Below are 21386 nucleotides of genomic sequence, written 5' to 3' on the forward strand. Positions count from 1 at the left end.
GGGGATTTTCTTACCTTTGCCAGTGCCAAAGTAGTGTGGGGATGCCTGCTGGCAGACGAGATCAGGATGTCTACAAGGAGGCCAGATCTGGCACTGAGGCTAGAAGGTGGCTGGTCAGGGGCAGCCCAGGAGCAGATCCTGCAGCTGCTGCTCCAGCGCTGGTCCAGCACCAGTGTTCCACCAACGGCCACAGGAGTGGGAGACAACGACGACAGTTGCTATGGGCACAGCCCAACATTCCATGCCTGGGGGAGCCAGGGGAGCCAGGGGAGCCAGGGGACACAAACAGGGATGGGGCACCTTGGCCTCTTTTACTTCTGCTGCTGCAAGGTTGCCCTGAGGACCTGCCCACTGGGCCATTTCTCGCTAGACCTGTGGACAGGGCAAAGCAGTGCAGGGAGAGCCCTGGGTCTTCTGCGTGCTTCTCTGGAAGGTGCCTCCAGCTGAACAGGAGCCTGGCTCTGTCAAAGGGCCCATAGCACATTGTCTGCACTGGAGAAGCAGAAGGATCCTGGCCCTGTCTCTGCTCCAGCTGCGAGAGGAGCAAGAGCCTGCCAGTCGTTCAGTGGAGAGGCAGCTCCACAGCTTTCTCTCAAAGTGGAAGCATTCATCCAGCCCCCTTTATAAACTGTCTGATGCCTAATGATGTCTCTTGATGTTTCCCTGCCTTTGAGCTGAGCAGCCTCTCACCTCAACCGTCATTCCCTGAAACTTGGAGAAACAGGGTGTTTTTCAGGGGAATTGATGGGGACACTCCACCAGCAATTCCCTAGCAAACATTTAATGCAGAATTCTTTTTTTCTTTCTTCCAGCTCCCTTGCAGAAATGAGTTGTTACTCTCAAAAGGCTGGGAGACTAGCACAAACAGAATTACTTTTTCACACGAATGGCCTTCCCACTTGTTTTACTACTTAGGTCCCAGATAGGGCGAAACAGAGCCTGTTTTACTGCTTTCCTGCCTAATGTTAGGCAAAAGCAAATCTTGCTTCCTTCCCAGCCTGCTTGTTGCACACACACACACACACACACACACACAGACACACACACACAGAGCAACAAAGCCAGGGGGCAGCTGTAACAAGGCCCACTGCAAAGCAGATGCTTTGGAGGCTCCAAATCCCACCTGCAGTGGCTCCGTCAGACAAGAGCAAGCTTGCGTCAGCATCCCAGAACCAGCCTGGTAGTTCCCCCCTCCCTCATCTTGTCTCCATTCTCCCCAGCCCCTGCTCCCAAGACCTTGCCAGGCCATGCCATTTGCTGGGCTCGATAAAAGGAGCGAGTTTCCTGCTCCTTTGGTGTAAATACCAAAGGTGTGAGAAGTGAGAGGATAATGTTCACTCCCGTTTTGCTTGATCTAAGGAGCTTGGTCGAGGCCCAGAGCAGGAGGCTGGTCTTTGAAAGGGAAACTGAAAGTGAGCTGCTGGTTTCTTGGGAATGCATGTGGATGTTAATTTTATAGAATGGCAGATGTTGGAAAAGTCCTTGAAGGTGGCCAAGTCCATCTGTCCAGCAAAATGGAACAAAGCTATGTTGCTTGTGGACCAAAAGTACTACAAGCCCCAGCTTTTATCCCCTCCAAGTAGAATGAGACAAGCCCACTCATATAGATCCGATTCATTGAATTAAACCAAGGCTTCCTTTTCATTCCAAGCTGAGATTTTTAGGAATCCAAGGATGAAAGCCCATCATTATTTCACTGGCACAATGGGGAGACACCTTTGGAGATCCTGCCAGCTGTGCAAGGGGCTGGGCCTGTGGGAGGATGCACGTGCCCAGATTCTTCTCAGGGCCAATACCGTGTTTGCAACAGCAAACAAATGGGACAGACATTGCTTGAGTGATTTCATACAGACAAAAAGACCAAATGGAACAAACTTTGCTTTAATGAGAAAGACAGATTTTGTCTTAATGAAAGCAAGATATTAACAAAAGATGGAGCTTAACGAGCAACGCTAAACCTCTTACATTGACCGATAATAACCTAACAGTAATAATCTAATAAGCTAATAATGGACCAAACCCCTTCCGTTGACGGATAATAATCTAACAAGGTAATAATCTAATCTAATAATCTAACAATAAAAATATCATAACCTAATAACCTAAGAATCGAATAATCAAATTATCTAATCACAATAATAATCTAATAATCCTAATAACCCTTTAAGAAAGCTAATGAATCTGAAGTAACAAATTGAGAAATGTCTATCTAGTCAACTAAATTGAAGAATAAACAATCCTAATAAACTACTGAAAAAGCAATCTGATTTCTATCTAGAGCCATTTGGCAGATAATTCTTGTGAGGCCCGGACAAGCGGCAGGGTTAATTTGGTCTTTTCTTCTTGGGGAGAGGCCCTGCTTCCTTCCGTGGGCGAAGGCTTCTCCGATGTGCGTTCCTTTCCTTGACGGTTTCAAACACCCTGGAAGACAGGAAACAAACCATCCATTGTTAATTCAATACACCCCATTAAACCGAGCTCCAAGATTTCCATGTCTCCGTGAATTTCTGTCTTTTCTGGCTGTGGCACCTCTGTAAATTGATCAGAAGCATAAACCTGATCTTTCTGGTTGCAGTTCCTTCAAACGTCTTCCTCCTTTTGCTTCATCTTATTTTTGATTTGGTCAGCACCATCAAAGCAAGCTTTGGTCTCCCTATTCCTACTTGTGTTCGAATTGTGTCTTGGTGGGGCACGGCAAGGTTTCCCTGGGAACGCTGGGCTTTAACCAAGCTCTTTGGGGTGCAAGTGGCTTGTAAGGCTTTGCACGGCGGTGAGAGGCGATCCTGCGAGTGCCCTCAGCTTCCCCCGTGGTGCCTTTGAACACGGTCAGCCTGTTTTAGTCCAAAGGCGCAGGCTTTGAGAAGAAAGAGGTAGAACTTGCGCACCGCTTGCACTGGCCGCAGGGAAAGGGGCCTCCCGCCAAATGGGGTGGCTGGGGCGCTTGGCAGCAGGGACACTCCGCGTTGCGGGCCCTCTTGCGGCTTCTCTTCCCTGTCTCCCCATTCTCCTTTCTGGGAGGGCTTTGGCTCCTCTTTGGTTCGCTCACAGTCTGGAAATCAAAGAATCCTTATCAATTTTTCCTTCCTCTCACAAAGCTGGAAATCAGAGCGTCCAGCACCAAAATCCATGGGCCTAAGCAAATTCCTCCCAAGCCTAAAGAGCTGGGAAAACAGCTGGATTTGGGGGCAGGCTGCAGCGCAATGCAAACACAGCACTTGGAGGAAAAAACGCCTCCTTTCTACGGCCTGAAGGGGTGGGATCAATACGTGCCTATCTATAGTTCTGCATTTCTTAATTGTACCTCTCTGCCTAGCATCTATTTACCCCTAGTTCTCCTCCCTGTCCAGGGAATGGCTTTTAAATTCAGCCAAATTCATAAAGACACACAGCTACCCAGTTTCTACTGCCCAAACTAATCTCTTTCTCTCTCTCTCTGTGAAGCAAATTCTGGTTTGTCAGTAAGGAAAGTTTTAGCAGAGCCACAGCACGGGCAGCTCCTTTTTGGGGAGTCGACTGGCATGCTACAAAAGGTCCCTGAACATCTGCAGAATCTCCACGAGCGCAGCCAGCATTACTGATGTTAGAAAGCAGTGGGGAATGAAGGATCTGATTGGAATCAGGGAGGGTACCAGCTCTTGAGAAAGCAGTCAGTAGAGCGTCCAAGCCCAGTTTGGTGACAGTGCTGCTTTCTTGGGTCAAAGTTATGCTCCATAAGAGCATAAGAGCAGCAGCACCAACAAGGCCTGGGCAGCATCTGCTGCGCCTTTCCAGTGGATGGGACAATGTGATCCTGGCAGAGCAGTGTCTCACAGGCTTGCCAGCAGGTTTAGTCCCCTTCTCCCAGTTTCTCCACCCTCCGGGCTTGTCTTGATTTTCTTCCCACTCACCTGAGCAAGACTTTTGGCAAGTTTATATTCTTTTTTCCAGGTGTAGTAGTAGTCCACACACTGGGCCACAGTCTTGCTCTGAATCTGTTGGGAAGAGAAAAAGAAGGACTCTAAAATGGCCATCCTGTAGGGTGCATTGGAGAAAAAGCAGAGTTCTGGAGTCACCTCGGAAGCAAAATCACGGCGTAAATTGAGTAGGGTGTAAAATGAAGTAAATAGCGGGTAAAAGAGGCATTATGCAGTGTGTATTATACAGTGTATTACGCTATGTGGGAACGCATGCGATGCAGAGATCAACAACAAATCCGTGTAGCACAGTTTTTCTTTCCCCCATTCACTCCAGCTCTCCCAACACAGTGTGTTGCGGAAGCATCGGCGCACCTAGGAGACCAAATCTGACAGAAGAAGCCTTTGTCTTTGGAAAGAGCTTGGAGGAAAGGGCCTTTGAGGCAGAATCAGCCCTTTCTTGCAGGCCTTTAATATCCCGTTTCATTATTATGTTATTCTTCTTGGGATTTGAGAAGAGAGAGAGAGAGACTGGATTCCAGTATTTGGTAGCAGAAATAATCAACATTTCCTCCTGATGATCTGCTAGTTTAAAACAATGTCCTATGGCTTTACCTGCTTCTGGATGAGATGAAAATCCTTGCCATAGGTGTGAAAAGCCTTTTCGAAGGACTCCTTCTCCTCAGGTGTCCATTTGTCAGAGTCTGGCAAGAAAAGCAGCAGGTCAATTGATGCCTCCATCCACTTGCAGTAGATGCCACTGGCTGCCAAAACAAAATTGGCGCCATCCACCATTCACCTGCGTACATGTCTGCTCCCTTGGGAATAATGGAGACAGGAGCAGGCATTCTCCAGGGGGGAAAAAAAACCCCAAAACAACCCCAGGGAAAACTGCAATGCAAGCTGAAGGGGGAGATGCTGCTGCTTTCCCCTGCCCCAGGCAAGAGGAGGCCTTGTGGTGGCGTTATTAGTTGAAGCACAAATGCTTGCCATGGCAATTAAGGGGACGGCAGGCAGTATCTGTCAGTGAAGGAACAAGCTGTGCTTGGCTTACCTGTGTAATGATAATCAGCCAAGGGGTGGCCTTGAGGTGTGGGAGGCCCCCCTGAGAGCAACATGTCCAGAGCCTCCTGCAAGATCAAAGGGAAAAAGGCTTTAGCTTCCCCGCCATAGAAAGGAGCCAACAAACCATCAACGCCGCTACCTTTCAGCTACTTTGCCTCTTCAGGGGTTCAGCCCGCTGGATCTCCTATGGGTTCAACACTGGGGGTTGCTCCCAAACCTTCCTTTTTACTGCCCAAGCCTTTGATCCAACTTGCCAAAGCGTGGCATGTTGCTCACCACCTCAATGCTTCTCCTGAAGCCAGAATTGCCTGCGCTCACTGAGGCTTGTGGGGATTTCCCCTCAGTTCCCCGCAGAATGTGTTAGAGCACACAGATGTGCGGGAGATCGACAAGGGAGCAGGCTGTGGGAGCTGCCAGCAGCGCCTCCAGGAGAGATATTCTCCCTGCTCAAGCCATTTGGGCTCGCCTCTGCTGTAGCTGGAGGAGACACAGCGGGCAGCAAGTTCTCCACTCCTTGTTAGCCCCCCTTCTTCAAAGAGCAGCCAGGAGTGGCTATCCCAGTGCCCAGGCCTTAGGAATTCCCTGTCCGCTCTTCTGGGCACCCAAAGAGCCGCTTCTTACCGGAAGGCTGCCGCGTGCCTGGTGCAGGCAGTGCAGGGCCAGCTCCAGGTTAGCCGCTGGCCCGGAAACGCCACGGGCGCTGGCCATGTCCAAGAGCTGTCTTACTGCAAGCACAACACAAACCCACTGAAAGTCAGGCTTGAAGGAAGAAAGGGGAAAGGCTGCAATACAAGGGAGAAGGAAAGCACAAGAGCTAAAGACAGCCAAGCGGCTGGAGAGCATGGAAAGGATAGCAAAGAAAGGGGCAGCTGAACCAAGGGCCCACGTAGTGCTGGCTCTCCCTTGAAAGCAGCCTTTGGAATAAGAGGCAGGGGCCAATCTCTCCCCTTCCAGTGGCCAATGCCCCTGACCGGTAGGGAGAGGCGGCAAGTTGTTCTTTTTCCCGCTCTGCTGCAAGAATGGAGCATTCCCCTTGCCTCTAACACTCCCATGGGAGAAGATGGGTGAGACAAGGAGAGATGCAGAGCATGCCAAAAGCTGCCTTTTACCAACAAAAAGGAGCATTTGACACGCCGAGGTATCTCAGGGCTGGAAGAAAAGCTTGGCAGCTACCTCTGTCAGGTTTTCCCATGTCAGAGTCATCTTCCTCCAAAGGCTTCCAGACCAGGGATGCATGCTCTTCCTCCTCACTCGCTGCTGTGGTCTGCAGCTCGGGGAGCTCAGCCTGAAAGTCACTGCCAACCCTGATGTGTCTAAAGGGCAAAGGGAGTGGAGGGGAGAAGGGCAAGTGGTCAAGAGACACATGCCACAGACAGGCTTGAAGCAATCCCAGCCCAACTGGGAAATGACAGGTCTCCTCCTCGCCATTCCTCAGCTTTGCCGCTCTTTAATCCCTAGGGCAAAACTCACGGTCCAGTGTGGGCTCTTGCTTTCCTTTTCATTGTGCCTCTCCTTTGCACCTGGAAGAGAGCAAAACAATGGCCCAGATAAAAAGAATTCAGCCAAGATGTGTCGCTAGCCTTCCTTCTCCTCCTCGTCGTCATTGCAAAGCACAAGCTCCTGCGTCCCAGCTCCCCTCAATTTGGTGCAATTGCTGGGTTTTTCACGTGGAACTTGCAAGGCAGGAGCCTGTGGCAGCCTGCAGTGTCCTCAAGAGGGGAAGACTGAGGGACAGGCAGTCTTGCCTTCAGGCTTGCCTTCAGTCTTGGGGCCAGTGAGAAGAGCCAAGAGGATGGCATGGAAGTTGTGCCAGGGAAGGCTTAGCTTGGATAGGAGGACCAGGTTCTTCAGCCAGAGGGTGGTTGGGCACTGGCACAGCCTCCCTAGGGAAGGGGTCACAGCACCAGGCCTGACAGAGCTGAAAAATGGACATTTGGCCATTGCTCTGGGGCACAGGGTGCGATTCTTGAGGCTGTCCTGGGCGGGGCCAGGAGCCAGACTCAACTTTGTGGGTGCCTTGCAACCCAGAAAGTTCTGCCATACTGTGACTGTGTTGTTGAGAAGGACCACTCCAGGCAGCCCCATTTCACAGCTGCCTCTGACCATGAGGCAGAGGCAGCCCTAGAGGCATTGAAAAACATAGACAAATTGATCCCAATATCTCCATAGAGATAAGAGGATCTATCCTCTATCATTCATCTACAGGGATGCAATGCAGGTAGGAAAAAAAGAATCTAGAAAGATACTAAAATCTAATGTCAGTGTAAATGATGAAAGTATGTAAGAATGGCTGAAACCAGGCCATTTTTGTAAGTGAAAGCCAAGTATTGGAGGACCGTGTCTGTCTTCTGCTTGGTGGGACAGCCAAGTGGAGCCTCCTGCCGTTCTCTTAGTGGTTTGGGGGCAAACGGGGATTTTCTTACCTTTGCCAGTGCCAAAGTAGTGTGGGGATGCCTGCTGGCAGACGAGATCAGGATGTCTACAAGGAGGCCAGATCTGGCACTGAGGCTAGAAGGTGGCTGGTCAGGGGCAGCCCAGGAGCAGATCCTGCAGCTGCTGCTCCAGCGCTGGTCCAGCACCAGTGTTCCACCAACGGCCACAGGAGTGGGAGACAACGACGACAGTTGCTATGGGCACAGCCCAACATTCCATGCCTGGGGGAGCCAGGGGAGCCAGGGGAGCCAGGGGACACAAACAGGGATGGGGCACCTTGGCCTCTTTTACTTCTGCTGCTGCAAGGTTGCCCTGAGGACCTGCCCACTGGGCCATTTCTTGCTAGACCTGTGGACAGGGCAAAGCAGTGCAGGGAGAGCCCTGGGTCTTCTGCGTGCTTCTCTGGAAGGTGCCTCCAGCTGAACGGGAGCGTGGCTCTGTCAAAGGGCCCGTAGCACATTGTCTGCACTGGAGAAGCAGAAGGATCCTGGCCCTGTCTCTGCTCCAGCTGCGAGAGGAGCAAGAGCCTGCCAGTCGTTCAGTGGAGAGGCAGCTCCACAGCTTTCTCTCAAAGTGGAAGCAATCATCCAGCCCCCTTTATAAACTGTCTGATGTCTAATGATGTCTCTTGATGTTTCCCTGCCTTTGAGCTGAGCAGCCTCTCACCTCAACCGTCATTCCCTGAAACTTGGAGAAACAGGGTGTTTTTCAGGGGAATTGATGGGGACACTCCACCAGCAATTCCCTAGCAAACATTTAATGCAGAATTCTTTTTTTCTTTCTTCCAGCTCCCTTGCAGAAATGAGATGTTACTCTCAAAAGGCTGGGAGACTAGCACAAACAGAATTACTTTTTCACACGAATGGCCTTCCCACTTGTTTTACTACTTAGGTCCCAGATAGGGCAAAACAGAGCCTGTTTTACTGCTTTCCTGCCTAATGTTAGGCAAAAGCAAATCTTGCTTCCTTCCCAGCCTTCTTGTTGCACACACACACACACACACACACACACACACACACACAGAGCAGCAAAGCCAGGGGGCAGCTGTAAAAAGACCGACTGCAAAGCAGATGCTTTGGAGGCTCCAAATGCCACCTGCAGTGGCTCCGTCAGACAAGAGCAAGCTTGCGTCAGCATCCCAGAACCAGCCTGGTAGTTCCCCCCTCCCTCATCTCGTCTCCATTCTCCCCAGCCCCTGCTACCAAGACCTTGCCAGGCCATGCCATTTGCTGGGCTCGATAAAAGGAGCGAGTTTCCTGCTCCTTTGGTGTAAATACCAAAGGTGTGAGAAGTGAGAGGATAATGTTCACTCCCGCTTTGCTTGATCTAAGGAGCTTGGTTGAGGCCCAGAGCAGGAGGCTGGTCTTTGAAAGGGAAGCTGAAAGTGAGCTGCTGGTTTCTTGGGAGTGCATGTGGATGTTAATTTTATAGAATGGCAGAGGTTGGAAAAGTCCTTGAAGGTGGCCAAGTCCATCTGTCCAGCAAAATGGAACAAAGCTATGTTGCTTGTGGACCAAAAGTACTACAAGCCCCAGCTTTTATCCCCTCCAAGTAGAATGAGACAAGCCCACTCATATAGATCCGATTCATTGAATTAAACCAAGGCTTCCTTTTCATTCCAAGCTGAGATTTTTAGGAATCCAAGGATGAAAGCCCATCATTATTTCATTGGCACAATGGGGAGACACCTTTGGAGGTCCTGCCAGCTGTGCAAGGGGCTGGGCCTGTGGGAGGATGCATGTGCCCAGATTCTTCTCAGGGCCAATAGCGTGTGTGCAACAGCAAACAAATGGGACAGACATTGCTTGAGTGATTTCATACAGACAAAAAGACCAAATGGAACAAACTTTGCTTTAATGAGAAAGACAGATTTTGTCTTCATGAAAACAAGATGCTTACGAAAGATGGAGCTTAACGAGCAACACTAAACCTCTTACATTGACCGATAATAATCTAACAATAATAATCTAATACGCTAATAATGGACCAAACCCCTTCCATTGACGGATAATAATCTAACAATAATAATCTAACAAGGTAATAATCTAATCTAATAATCTAACAATAAAAATATCATAACCTAATAACCTAAGAATCGAATAATCAAATAATCTAATCACAATAATAATCTAATAATCCTAATAACCCTTTAAGAAAGCTAATGAATCTGAAGTAACAAATTGAGAAATGTCTATCTAGTCAACTAAATTGAAGAATAAACAATCCTAATAAACTACTGAAAAACCAATCTGATTTCTATCTAGAGCCATTTGGCAGATAATTCTTGTGAGGCCCGGACAAGCGGCAGGGTTAATTTGGTCTTTTCTTCTTGGGGAGAGGCCCTGCTTCCTTCCGTGGGCGAAGGCTTCTCCGATGTGCGTTCCTTTCCTTGACGGTTTCAAACACCCTGGAAGACAGGAAACAAACCATCCATTGTTAATTCAATACACCCCATTAAACCAAGCTCCAAGATTTCCATTTCTCTGTGAATTTCTGTCTTTTCTGGCTGTGGCACCTCTGTAAATTGATCAGAAGCATAAATCTGATCTTTTTGGTTGCAGTTCCTTCAAACGTCTTCCTCCTTTTGCTTCATCTTATTTTTGATTTGATCGGCACCATCAAAGCAAGCTTTGGTCTCCCTGTTCCTACTTGTGTTCGAATTGTGTCTTGGTGGGGCACGGCAAGGTTTCCCTGGGAACGCTGGGCTTTAACCAAGCTCTTTGGGGTGAAAGTGCATTGTAAGGCTTTGCACGGCGGTGAGAGGCGATCCTGCGAGTGCCCTCAGCTTCCCCCGTGGTGCCTTTGAACACGGTCAGCCTGTTTTAGTCCAAAGGCGCAGGCTTTGAGCAGAAAGAGGTAGAACTTGCGCACTGTTTGCACTGGCCGCAGGGAAAGGGGCCTCCCGCCAAATGGGGTGGCTGGGGCGCTTGGCAGCAGGGACACTCCGCGTTGCGGGCCCTCTTGCGGCTTCTCTTCCCTGTCTCCCCATTCTCCTTTCTGGGAGGGCTTTGGCTCCTCTTTGGTTCGCTCACAGTCTGGAAATCAAAGAATCCTTATCAATTTTTCCTTCCTCTCACAAAGCTGGAAATCAGAGCGTCCAGCACCAAAATCCATGGGCCTAAGCAAATTCCTCCCAAGCCTAAAGAGCTGGGAAAACAGCTGGATTTGGGGGCAGGCTGCAGCGCAATGCAAACACAGCACTTGGAGGAAAAAACGCCTCCTTTCTACGGCCTGAAGGGGTGGGATCAATACGTGCCTATCTATAGTTCTGCATTTCTTAATTGTACCTCTCTGCCTAGCATCTATTTACCCCTAGTTCTCCTCCCTGTCCAGGGAATGGCTTTTAAATTCAGCCAAATTCATAAAGACACACAGCTACCCAGTTTCTACTGCCCAAACTAATCTCTTTCTCTCTCTCTCTGTGAAGCAAATTCTGGTTTGTCAGTAAGGAAAGTTTTAGCAGAGCCACAGCACGGGCAGCTCCTTTTTGGGGAGTCGACTGGCATGCTACAAAAGGTCCCTGAACATCTGCAGAATCTCCACGAGCGCAGCCAGCATTACTGATGTTAGAAAGCAGTGGGGAATGAAGGATCTGATTGGAATCAGGGAGGGTACCAGCTCTTGAGAAAGCAGTCAGTAGAGCGTCCAAGCCCAGTTTGGTGACAGTGCTGCTTTCTTGGGTCAAAGTTATGCTCCATAAGAGCATAAGAGCAGCAGCACCAACAAGGCCTGGGCAGCATCTGCTGCGCCTTTCCAGTGGATGGGACAATGTGATCCTGGCAGAGCAGTGTCTCACAGGCTTGCCAGCAGGTTTAGTCCCCTTCTCCCAGTTTCTCCACCCTCCGGGCTTGTCTTGATTTTCTTCCCACTCACCTGAGCAAGACTTTTGGCAAGTTTATATTCTTTTTTCCAGGTGTAGTAGTAGTCCACACACTGGGCCACAGTCTTGCTCTGAATCTGTTGGGAAGAGAAAAAGAAGGACTCTAAAATGGCCATCCTGTAGGGTGCATTGGAGAAAAAGCAGAGTTCTGGAGTCACCTCGGAAGCAAAATCACGGCGTAAATTGAGTAGGGTGTAAAATGAAGTAAATAGCGGGTAAAAGAGGCATTATGCAGTGTGTATTATACAGTGTATTACGCTATGTGGGAACGCATGCGATGCAGAGATCAACAACAAATCCGTAGCACAGTTTTTCTTTCCCCCATTCACTCCAGCTCTCCCAACACAGTGTGTTGCGGAAGCATTGGCGCACCTAGGAGACCAAATCTGACAGAAGAAGCCTTTGTCTTTGGAAAGAGCTTGGAGGAAAGGGCCTTTGAGGCAGAATCAGCCCTTTCTTGCAGGCCTTTAATATCCCGTTTCATTATTATGTTATTCTTCTTGGGATTTGAGAAGAGAGAGAGAGAGACTGGATTCCAGTATTTGGTAGCAGAAATAATCAACATTTCCTCCTGATGATCTGCTAGTTTAAAACAATGTCCTATGGCTTTACCTGCTTCTGGATGAGATGAAAATCCTTGCCATAGGTGTGAAAAGCCTTTTCGAAGGACTCCTTCTCCTCAGGTGTCCATTTGTCAGAGTCTGGCAAGAAAAGCAGCAGGTCAATTGATGCCTCCATCCACTTGCAGTAGATGCCACTGGCTGCCAAAACAAAATTGGCGCCATCCACCATTCACCTGCGTACATGTCTGCTCCCTTGGGAATAATGGAGACAGGAGCAGGCATTCTCCAGGGGGGAAAAAAAACCCCAAAACAACCCCAGGGAAAACTGCAATGCAAGCTGAAGGGGGAGATGCTGCTGCTTTCCCCTGCCCCAGGCAAGAGGAGGCCTTGTGGTGGCGTTATTAGTTGAAGCACAAATGCTTGCCATGGCAATTAAGGGGACGGCAGGCAGTATCTGTCAGTGAAGGAACAAGCTGTGCTTGGCTTACCTGTGTAATGATAATCAGCCAAGGGGTGGCCTTGAGGTGTGGGAGGCCCCCCTGAGAGCAACATGTCCAGAGCCTCCTGCAAGATCAAAGGGAAAAAGGCTTTAGCTTCCCCGCCATAGAAAGGAGCCAACAAACCATCAACGCCGCTACCTTTCAGCTACTTTGCCTCTTCAGGGGTTCAGCCCGCTGGATCTCCTATGGGTTCAACACTGGGGGTTGCTCCCAAACCTTCCTTTTTACTGCCCAAGCCTTTGATCCAACTTGCCAAAGCGTGGCATGTTGCTCACCACCTCAATGCTTCTCCTGAAGCCAGAATTGCCTGCGCTCACTGAGGCTTGTGGGGATTTCCCCTCAGTTCCCCGCAGAATGTGTTAGAGCACACAGATGTGCGGGAGATCGACAAGGGAGCAGGCTGTGGGAGCTGCCAGCAGCGCCTCCAGGAGAGATATTCTCCCTGCTCAAGCCATTTGGGCTCGCCTCTGCTGTAGCTGGAGGAGACACAGCGGGCAGCAAGTTCTCCACTCCTTGTTAGCCCCCCTTCTTCAAAGAGCAGCCAGGAGTGGCTATCCCAGTGCCCAGGCCTTAGGAATTCCCTGTCCGCTCTTCTGGGCACCCAAAGAGCCGCTTCTTACCGGAAGGCTGCCGCGTGCCTGGTGCAGGCAGTGCAGGGCCAGCTCCAGGTTAGCCGCTGGCCCGGAAACGCCACGGGCGCTGGCCATGTCCAAGAGCTGTCTTACTGCAAGCACAACACAAACCCACTGAAAGTCAGGCTTGAAGGAAGAAAGGGGAAAGGCTGCAATACAAGGGAGAAGGAAAGCGCAAGAGCTAAAGACAGCCAAGCGGCTGGAGAGCATGGAAAGGATAGCAAAGAAAGGGGCAGCTGAACCAAGGGCCCACGTAGTGCTGGCTCTCCCTTGAAAGCAGCCTTTGGAATAAGAGGCAGGGGCCAATCTCTCCCCTTCCAGTGGCCAATGCCCCTGACCGGTAGGGAGAGGCGGCAAGTTGTTCTTTTTCCCGCTCTGCTGCAAGAATGGAGCATTCCCCTTGCCTCTAACACTCCCATGGGAGAAGATGGGTGAGACAAGGAGAGATGCAGAGCATGCCAAAAGCTGCCTTTTACCAACAAAAAGGAGCATTTGACACGCCGAGGTATCTCAGGGCTGGAAGAAAAGCTTGGCAGCTACCTCTGTCAGGTTTTCCCATGTCAGAGTCATCTTCCTCCAAAGGCTTCCAGACCAGGGATGCATGCTCTTCCTCCTCACTCGCTGCTGTGGTCTGCAGCTCGGGGAGCTCAGCCTGAAAGTCACTGCCAACCCTGATGTGTCTAAAGGGCAAAGGGAGTGGAGGGGAGAAGGGCAAGTGGTCAAGAGACACATGCCACAGACAGGCTTGAAGCAATCCCAGCCCAACTGGGAAATGACAGGTCTCCTCCTCGCCATTCCTCAGCTTTGCCGCTCTTTAATCCCTAGGGCAAAACTCACGGTCCAGTGTGGGCTCTTGCTTTCCTTTTCATTGTGCCTCTCCTTTGCACCTGGAAGAGAGCAAAACAATGGCCCAGATAAAAAGAATTCAGCCAAGATGTGTCGCTAGCCTTCCTTCTCCTCCTCGTCGTCATTGCAAAGCACAAGCTCCTGCGTCCCAGCTCCCCTCAATTTGGTGCAATTGCTGGGTTTTTCACGTGGAACTTGCGAGGCAGGAGCCTGTGGCAGCCTGCAGTGTCCTCAAGAGGGGAAGACTGAGGGACAGGCAGTCTTGCCTTCAGGCTTGCCTTCAGTCTTGGGGCCAGTGAGAAGAGCCAAGAGGATGGCATGGAAGTTGTGCCAGGGAAGGCTTAGCTTGGATAGGAGGACCAGGTTCTTCAGCCAGAGGGTGGTTGGGCACTGGCACAGCCTCCCTAGGGAAGGGGTCACAGCACCAGGCCTGACAGAGCTGAAAAATGGACATTTGGCCATTGCTCTGGGGCACAGGGTGCGATTCTTGAGGCTGTCCTGGGCGGGGCCAGGAGCCAGACTCGACTTTGTGGGTGCCTTGCAACCCAGAAAGTTCTGCCATACTGTGACTGTGTTGTTGAGAAGGACCACTCCAGGCAGCCCCATTTCACAGCTGCCTCTGACCATGAGGCAGAGGCAGCCCTAGAGGCATTGAAAAACATAGACAAATTGATCCCAATATCTCCATAGAGATAAGTGGATCTATCCTCTATCATTCATCTACAGAGATGCAATGCAGGTAGGAAAAAAAGAATCTAGAAAGATACTAAAATCTAATGTCAGTGTAAATGATGAAAGTATGTAAGAATGGCTGAAACCAGGCCATTTTTGTAAGTGAAAGCCAAGTATTGGAGGACCGTGTCTGTCTTCTGCTTGGTGGGACAGCCAAGTGGAGCCTCCTGCCGTTCTCTTAGTGGTTTGGGGGCAAACGGGGATTTTCTTACCTTTGCCAGTGCCAAAGTAGTGTGGGGATGCCTGCTGGCAGACGAGATCAGGATGTCTACAAGGAGGCCAGATCTGGCACTGAGGCTAGAAGGTGGCTGGTCAGGGGCAGCCCAGGAGCAGATCCTGCAGCTGCTGCTCCAGCGCTGGTCCAGCACCAGTGTTCCACCAACGGCCACAGGAGTGGGAGACAACGACGACAGTTGCTATGGGCACAGCCCAACATTCCATGCCTGGGGGAGCCAGGGGAGCCAGGGGAGCCAGGGGACACAAACAGGGATGGGGCACCTTGGCCTCTTTTACTTCTGCTGCTGCAAGGTTGCCCTGAGGACCTGCCCACTGGGCCATTTCTTGCTAGACCTGTGGACAGGGCAAAGCAGTGCAGGGAGAGCCCTGGGTCTTCTGCGTGCTTCTCTGGAAGGTGCCTCCAGCTGAACGGGAGCGTGGCTCTGTCAAAGGGCCCGTAGCACATTGTCTGCACTGGAGAAGCAGAAGGATCCTGGCCCTGGCTCTGCTCCAGCTGCGAGAGGAGCAAGAGCCTGCCAGTCGTTCAGTGGAGAGGCAGCTCCACAGCTTTCTCTCAAAGTGGAAGCAATCATCCAGCCCCCTTTATAAACTGTCTGATGTCTAATGATGTCTCTTGATGTTTCCCTGCCTTTGAGCTGAGCAGCCTCTCACCTCAACCGTCATTCCCTGAAACTTGGAGAAACAGGGTGTTTTTCAGGGGAATTGATGGGGACACTCCACCAGCAATTCCCTAGCAAACATTTAATGCAGAATTCTTTTTTTCTTTCTTCCAGCTCCCTTGCAGAAATGAGATGTTACTCTCAAAAGGCTGGGAGACTAGCACAAACAGAATTACTTTTTCACACGAATGGCCTTCCCACTTGTTTTACTACTTAGGTCCCAGATAGGGCAAAACAGAGCCTGTTTTACTGCTTTCCTGCCTAATGTTAGGCAAAAGCAAATCTTGCTTCCTTCCCAGCCTTCTTGTTGCACACACACACACACACACACACACACACACACACACACACACACACACACAGAGCAGCAAAGCCAGGGGGCAGCTGTAAAAAGACCGACTGCAAAGCAGATGCTTTGGAGGCTCCAAATGCCACCTGCAGTGGCTCCGTCAGACAAGAGCAAGCTTGCGTCAGCATCCCAGAACCAGCCTGGTAGTTCCCCCCTCCCTCATCTCGTCTCCATTCTCCCCAGCCCCTGCTACCAAGACCTTGCCAGGCCATGCCATTTGCTGGGCTCGATAAAAGGAGCGAGTTTCCTGCTCCTTTGGTGTAAATACCAAAGGTGTGAGAAGTGAGAGGATAATGTTCACTCCCGCTTTGCTTGATCTAAGGAGCTTGGTTGAGGCCCAGAGCAGGAGGCTGGTCTTTGAAAGGGAAGCTGAAAGTGAGCTGCTGGTTTCTTGGGAGTGCATGTGGATGTTAATTTTATAGAATGGCAGAGGTTGGAAAAGTCCTTGAAGGTGGCCAAGTCCATCTGTCCAGCAAAATGGAACAAAGCTATGTTGCTTGTGGACCAAAAGTACTACAAGCCCCAGCTTTTATCCCCTCCAAGTAGAATGAGACAAGCCCACTCATATAGATCCGATTCATTGAATTAAACCAAGGCTTCCTTTTCATTCCAAGCTGAGATTTTTAGGAATCCAAGGATGAAAGCCCATCATTATTTCATTGGCACAATGGGGAGACACCTTTGGAGGTCCTGCCAGCTGTGCAAGGGGCTGGGCCTGTGGGAGGATGCATGTGCCCAGATTCTTCTCAGGGCCAATAGCGTGTGTGCAACAGCAAACAAATGGGACAGACATTGCTTGAGTGATTTCATACAGACAAAAAGACCAAATGGAACAAACTTTGCTTTAATGAGAAAGACAGATTTTGTCTTCATGAAAACAAGATGCTTACGAAAGATGGAGCTTAACGAGCAACACTAAACCTCTTACATTGACCGATAATAATCTAACAATAATAATCTAATACGCTAATAATGGACCAAACCCCTTCCATTGACGGATAATAATCTAACAATAATAATCTAACAAGGTAATAATCTAATCTAATAATCTAACAATAAAAATATCATAACCTAATAACCTAAGAATCGAATAATCAAATAATCTAATCACAATAATAATCTAATAATCCTAATAACCCTTTAAGAAAGCTAATGAATCTGAAGTAACAAATTGAGAAATGTCTATCTAGTCAACTAAATTGAAGAATAAACAATCCTAATAAACTACTGAAAAACCAATCTGATTTCTATCTAGAGCCATTTGGCAGATAATTCTTGTGAGGCCCGGACAAGCGGCAGGGTTAATTTGGTCTTTTCTTCTTGGGGAGAGGCCCTGCTTCCTTCCGTGGGCGAAGGCTTCTCCGATGTGCGTTCCTTTCCTTGACGGTTTCAAACACCCTGGAAGACAGGAAACAAACCATCCATTGTTAATTCAATACACCCCATTAAACCAAGCTCCAAGATTTCCATTTCTCTGTGAATTTCTGTCTTTTCTGGCTGTGGCACCTCTGTAAATTGATCAGAAGCATAAATCTGATCTTTTTGGTTGCAGTTCCTTCAAACGTCTTCCTCCTTTTGCTTCATCTTATTTTTGATTTGATCGGCACCATCAAAGCAAGCTTTGGTCTCCCTGTTCCTACTTGTGTTCGAATTGTGTCTTGGTGGGGCACGGCAAGGTTTCCCTGGGAACGCTGGGCTTTAACCAAGCTCTTTGGGGTGAAAGTGCATTGTAAGGCTTTGCACGGCGGTGAGAGGCGATCCTGCGAGTGCCCTCAGCTTCCCCCGTGGTGCCTTTGAACACGGTCAGCCTGTTTTAGTCCAAAGGCGCAGGCTTTGAGCAGAAAGAGGTAGAACTTGCGCACTGTTTGCACTGGCCGCAGGGAAAGGGGCCTCCCGCCAAATGGGGTGGCTGGGGCGCTTGGCAGCAGGGACACTCCGCGTTGCGGGCCCTCTTGCGGCTTCTCTTCCCTGTCTCCCCATTCTCCTTTCTGGGAGGGCTTTGGCTCCTCTTTGGTTCGCTCACAGTCTGGAAATCAAAGAATCCTTATCAATTTTTCCTTCCTCTCACAAAGCTGGAAATCAGAGCGTCCAGCACCAAAATCCATGGGCCTAAGCAAATTCCTCCCAAGCCTAAAGAGCTGGGAAAACAGCTGGATTTGGGGGCAGGCTGCAGCGCAATGCAAACACAGCACTTGGAGGAAAAAACGCCTCCTTTCTACGGCCTGAAGGGGTGGGATCAATACGTGCCTATCTATAGTTCTGCATTTCTTAATTGTACCTCTCTGCCTAGCATCTATTTACCCCTAGTTCTCCTCCCTGTCCAGGGAATGGCTTTTAAATTCAGCCAAATTCATAAAGACACACAGCTACCCAGTTTCTACTGCCCAAACTAATCTCTTTCTCTCTCTCTCTGTGAAGCAAATTCTGGTTTGTCAGTAAGGAAAGTTTTAGCAGAGCCACAGCACGGGCAGCTCCTTTTTGGGGAGTCGACTGGCATGCTACAAAAGGTCCCTGAACATCTGCAGAATCTCCACGAGCGCAGCCAGCATTACTGATGTTAGAAAGCAGTGGGGAATGAAGGATCTGATTGGAATCAGGGAGGGTACCAGCTCTTGAGAAAGCAGTCAGTAGAGCGTCCAAGCCCAGTTTGGTGACAGTGCTGCTTTCTTGGGTCAAAGTTATGCTCCATAAGAGCATAAGAGCAGCAGCACCAACAAGGCCTGGGCAGCATCTGCTGCGCCTTTCCAGTGGATGGGACAATGTGATCCTGGCAGAGCAGTGTCTCACAGGCTTGCCAGCAGGTTTAGTCCCCTTCTCCCAGTTTCTCCACCCTCCGGGCTTGTCTTGATTTTCTTCCCACTCACCTGAGCAAGACTTTTGGCAAGTTTATATTCTTTTTTCCAGGTGTAGTAGTAGTCCACACACTGGGCCACAGTCTTGCTCTGAATCTGTTGGGAAGAGAAAAAGAAGGACTCTAAAATGGCCATCCTGTAGGGTGCATTGGAGAAAAAGCAGAGTTCTGGAGTCACCTCGGAAGCAAAATCACGGCGTAAATTGAGTAGGGTGTAAAATGAAGTAAATAGCGGGTAAAAGAGGCATTATGCAGTGTGTATTATACAGTGTATTACGCTATGTGGGAACGCATGCGATGCAGAGATCAACAACAAATCCGTAGCACAGTTTTTCTTTCCCCCATTCACTCCAGCTCTCCCAACACAGTGTGTTGCGGAAGCATTGGCGCACCTAGGAGACCAAATCTGACAGAAGAAGCCTTTGTCTTTGGAAAGAGCTTGGAGGAAAGGGCCTTTGAGGCAGAATCAGCCCTTTCTTGCAGGCCTTTAATATCCCGTTTCATTATTATGTTATTCTTCTTGGGATTTGAGAAGAGAGAGAGAGAGACTGGATTCCAGTATTTGGTAGCAGAAATAATCAACATTTCCTCCTGATGATCTGCTAGTTTAAAACAATGTCCTATGGCTTTACCTGCTTCTGGATGAGATGAAAATCCTTGCCATAGGTGTGAAAAGCCTTTTCGAAGGACTCCTTCTCCTCAGGTGTCCATTTGTCAGAGTCTGGCAAGAAAAGCAGCAGGTCAATTGATGCCTCCATCCACTTGCAGTAGATGCCACTGGCTGCCAAAACAAAATTGGCGCCATCCACCATTCACCTGCGTACATGTCTGCTCCCTTGGGAATAATGGAGACAGGAGCAGGCATTCTCCAGGGGGGAAAAAAAACCCCAAAACAACCCCAGGGAAAACTGCAATGCAAGCTGAAGGGGGAGATGCTGCTGCTTTCCCCTGCCCCAGGCAAGAGGAGGCCTTGTGGTGGCGTTATTAGTTGAAGCACAAATGCTTGCCATGGCAATTAAGGGGACGGCAGGCAGTATCTGTCAGTGAAGGAACAAGCTGTGCTTGGCTTACCTGTGTAATGATAATCAGCCAAGGGGTGGCCTTGAGGTGTGGGAGGCCCCCCTGAGAGCAACATGTCCAGAGCCTCCTGCAAGATCAAAGGGAAAAAGGCTTTAGCTTCCCCGCCATAGAAAGGAGCCAACAAACCATCAACGCCGCTACCTTTCAGCTACTTTGCCTCTTCAGGGGTTCAGCCCGCTGGATCTCCTATGGGTTCAACACTGGGGGTTGCTCCCAAACCTTCCTTTTTACTGCCCAAGCCTTTGATCCAACTTGCCAAAGCGTGGCATGTTGCTCACCACCTCAATGCTTCTCCTGAAGCCAGAATTGCCTGCGCTCACTGAGGCTTGTGGGGATTTCCCCTCAGTTCCCCGCAGAATGTGTTAGAGCACACAGATGTGCGGGAGATCGACAAGGGAGCAGGCTGTGGGAGCTGCCAGCAGCGCCTCCAGGAGAGATATTCTCCCTGCTCAAGCCATTTGGGCTCGCCTCTGCTGTAGCTGGAGGAGACACAGCGGGCAGCAAGTTCTCCACTCCTTGTTAGCCCCCCTTCTTCAAAGAGCAGCCAGGAGTGGCTATCCCAGTGCCCAGGCCTTAGGAATTCCCTGTCCGCTCTTCTGGGCACCCAAAGAGCCGCTTCTTACCGGAAGGCTGCCGCGTGCCTGGTGCAGGCAGTGCAGGGCCAGCTCCAGGTTAGCCGCTGGCCCGGAAACGCCACGGGCGCTGGCCATGTCCAAGAGCTGTCTTACTGCAAGCACAACACAAACCCACTGAAAGTCAGGCTTGAAGGAAGAAAGGGGAAAGGCTGCAATACAAGGGAGAAGGAAAGCGCAAGAGCTAAAGACAGCCAAGCGGCTGGAGAGCATGGAAAGGATAGCAAAGAAAGGGGCAGCTGAACCAAGGGCCCACGTAGTGCTGGCTCTCCCTTGAAAGCAGCCTTTGGAATAAGAGGCAGGGGCCAATCTCTCCCCTTCCAGTGGCCAATGCCCCTGACCGGTAGGGAGAGGCGGCAAGTTGTTCTTTTTCCCGCTCTGCTGCAAGAATGGAGCATTCCCCTTGCCTCTAACACTCCCATGGGAGAAGATGGGTGAGACAAGGAGAGATGCAGAGCATGCCAAAAGCTGCCTTTTACCAACAAAAAGGAGCATTTGACACGCCGAGGTATCTCAGGGCTGGAAGAAAAGCTTGGCAGCTACCTCTGTCAGGTTTTCCCATGTCAGAGTCATCTTCCTCCAAAGGCTTCCAGACCAGGGATGCATGCTCTTCCTCCTCACTCGCTGCTGTGGTCTGCAGCTCGGGGAGCTCAGCCTGAAAGTCACTGCCAACCCTGATGTGTCTAAAGGGCAAAGGGAGTGGAGGGGAGAAGGGCAAGTGGTCAAGAGACACATGCCACAGACAGGCTTGAAGCAATCCCAGCCCAACTGGGAAATGACAGGTCTCCTCCTCGCCATTCCTCAGCTTTGCCGCTCTTTAATCCCTAGGGCAAAACTCACGGTCCAGTGTGGGCTCTTGCTTTCCTTTTCATTGTGCCTCTCCTTTGCACCTGGAAGAGAGCAAAACAATGGCCCAGATAAAAAGAATTCAGCCAAGATGTGTCGCTAGCCTTCCTTCTCCTCCTCGTCGTCATTGCAAAGCACAAGCTCCTGCGTCCCAGCTCCCCTCAATTTGGTGCAATTGCTGGGTTTTT

General features: G+C 50.0%; 3 protein-coding genes and 1 long non-coding RNA gene across 4 annotated transcripts in view; 1 reads left to right on the top strand and 3 right to left on the bottom strand.

The window, feature by feature from the left end:
• Positions 1–21386, top strand: part of LOC111941366 (uncharacterized) — a 298151-nt gene that overhangs the window by 94549 nt on the left and 182216 nt on the right. The window lies entirely within an intron of this gene.
• On the bottom strand, positions 1866–15444 carry LOC147648477 (zinc finger protein 541-like). The gene is made up of 11 exons (XM_086868247.1): positions 15433–15444; positions 15095–15274; positions 14757–14960; positions 13804–13853; positions 13507–13646; positions 12955–13058; positions 12323–12398; positions 11884–11972; positions 11265–11348; positions 9366–9798; positions 1866–2003 (listed from the first exon to the last, which is right to left on the bottom strand). The coding sequence occupies exons 1-10, from the start codon at positions 15442–15444 to the stop codon at positions 9790–9792; spliced, it is 948 nt and encodes a 315-aa protein (XP_086724373.1). The 3' UTR covers positions 1866–2003; positions 9366–9789.
• Positions 2325–6562, bottom strand: LOC147648478 (zinc finger protein 541-like). Its single transcript, XM_086868246.1, has 8 exons — positions 6429–6562; positions 6093–6271; positions 5580–5683; positions 4948–5023; positions 4509–4597; positions 3888–3971; positions 2886–3049; positions 2325–2421 (listed from the first exon to the last, which is right to left on the bottom strand). Exons 1-8 carry the CDS (start codon positions 6560–6562, stop codon positions 2325–2327), a joined length of 927 nt encoding a protein of 308 aa, XP_086724372.1.
• Positions 16618–21236, bottom strand: LOC147648479 (zinc finger protein 541-like). The gene is made up of 8 exons (XM_086868520.1): positions 21193–21236; positions 20896–21035; positions 20344–20447; positions 19712–19787; positions 19273–19361; positions 18654–18737; positions 17652–17815; positions 16618–17187 (listed from the first exon to the last, which is right to left on the bottom strand). Exons 1-8 carry the CDS (start codon positions 21222–21224, stop codon positions 17091–17093), a joined length of 786 nt encoding a protein of 261 aa, XP_086724646.1. The 5' UTR covers positions 21225–21236; the 3' UTR covers positions 16618–17090.

This window comes from Cyanistes caeruleus, chromosome Z, assembly GCF_971803275.1.
Source record: "Cyanistes caeruleus chromosome Z, bCyaCae1.hap1.1, whole genome shotgun sequence".
NCBI classification, from domain to species: domain Eukaryota; kingdom Metazoa; phylum Chordata; class Aves; order Passeriformes; family Paridae; genus Cyanistes; species Cyanistes caeruleus.

Coding starts and splice junctions, on each gene's coding strand:
- LOC147648478 (XM_086868246.1), bottom strand. CDS start 6,562: ATGACGACGAGGAGGAGAAGGAAGGCTAGCGACACATCTTGGCTGAAT. Junction 5,684..6,092: donor TCCAGCCCTGAGATACCTCG/GCGTGTCAAATG, acceptor TTGTGCTTGCAG/TAAGACAGCTCTTGGACATG. Junction 3,050..3,887: donor TTGCCAAAAGTCTTGCTCAG/GTGAGTGGGAAG, acceptor TTTGATTTCCAG/ACTGTGAGCGAACCAAAGAG.
- LOC147648477 (XM_086868247.1), bottom strand. Junction 13,854..14,756: donor CTACTTTGGCACTGGCAAAG/GTAAGAAAATCC, acceptor GCTCTCTTCCAG/GTGCAAAGGAGAGGCACAAT. Junction 13,647..13,803: donor GCAAGAGCCCACACTGGACC/GTGAGTTTTGCC, acceptor TTTGCCCTTTAG/ACACATCAGGGTTGGCAGTG.
- LOC147648479 (XM_086868520.1), bottom strand. CDS start 21,224: ATGAAAAGGAAAGCAAGAGCCCACACTGGACC. Junction 19,788..20,343: donor AGGCACGCGGCAGCCTTCCG/GTAAGAAGCGGC, acceptor TTGATCTTGCAG/GAGGCTCTGGACATGTTGCT. Junction 17,816..18,653: donor TTGCCAAAAGTCTTGCTCAG/GTGAGTGGGAAG, acceptor TTTGATTTCCAG/ACTGTGAGCGAACCAAAGAG.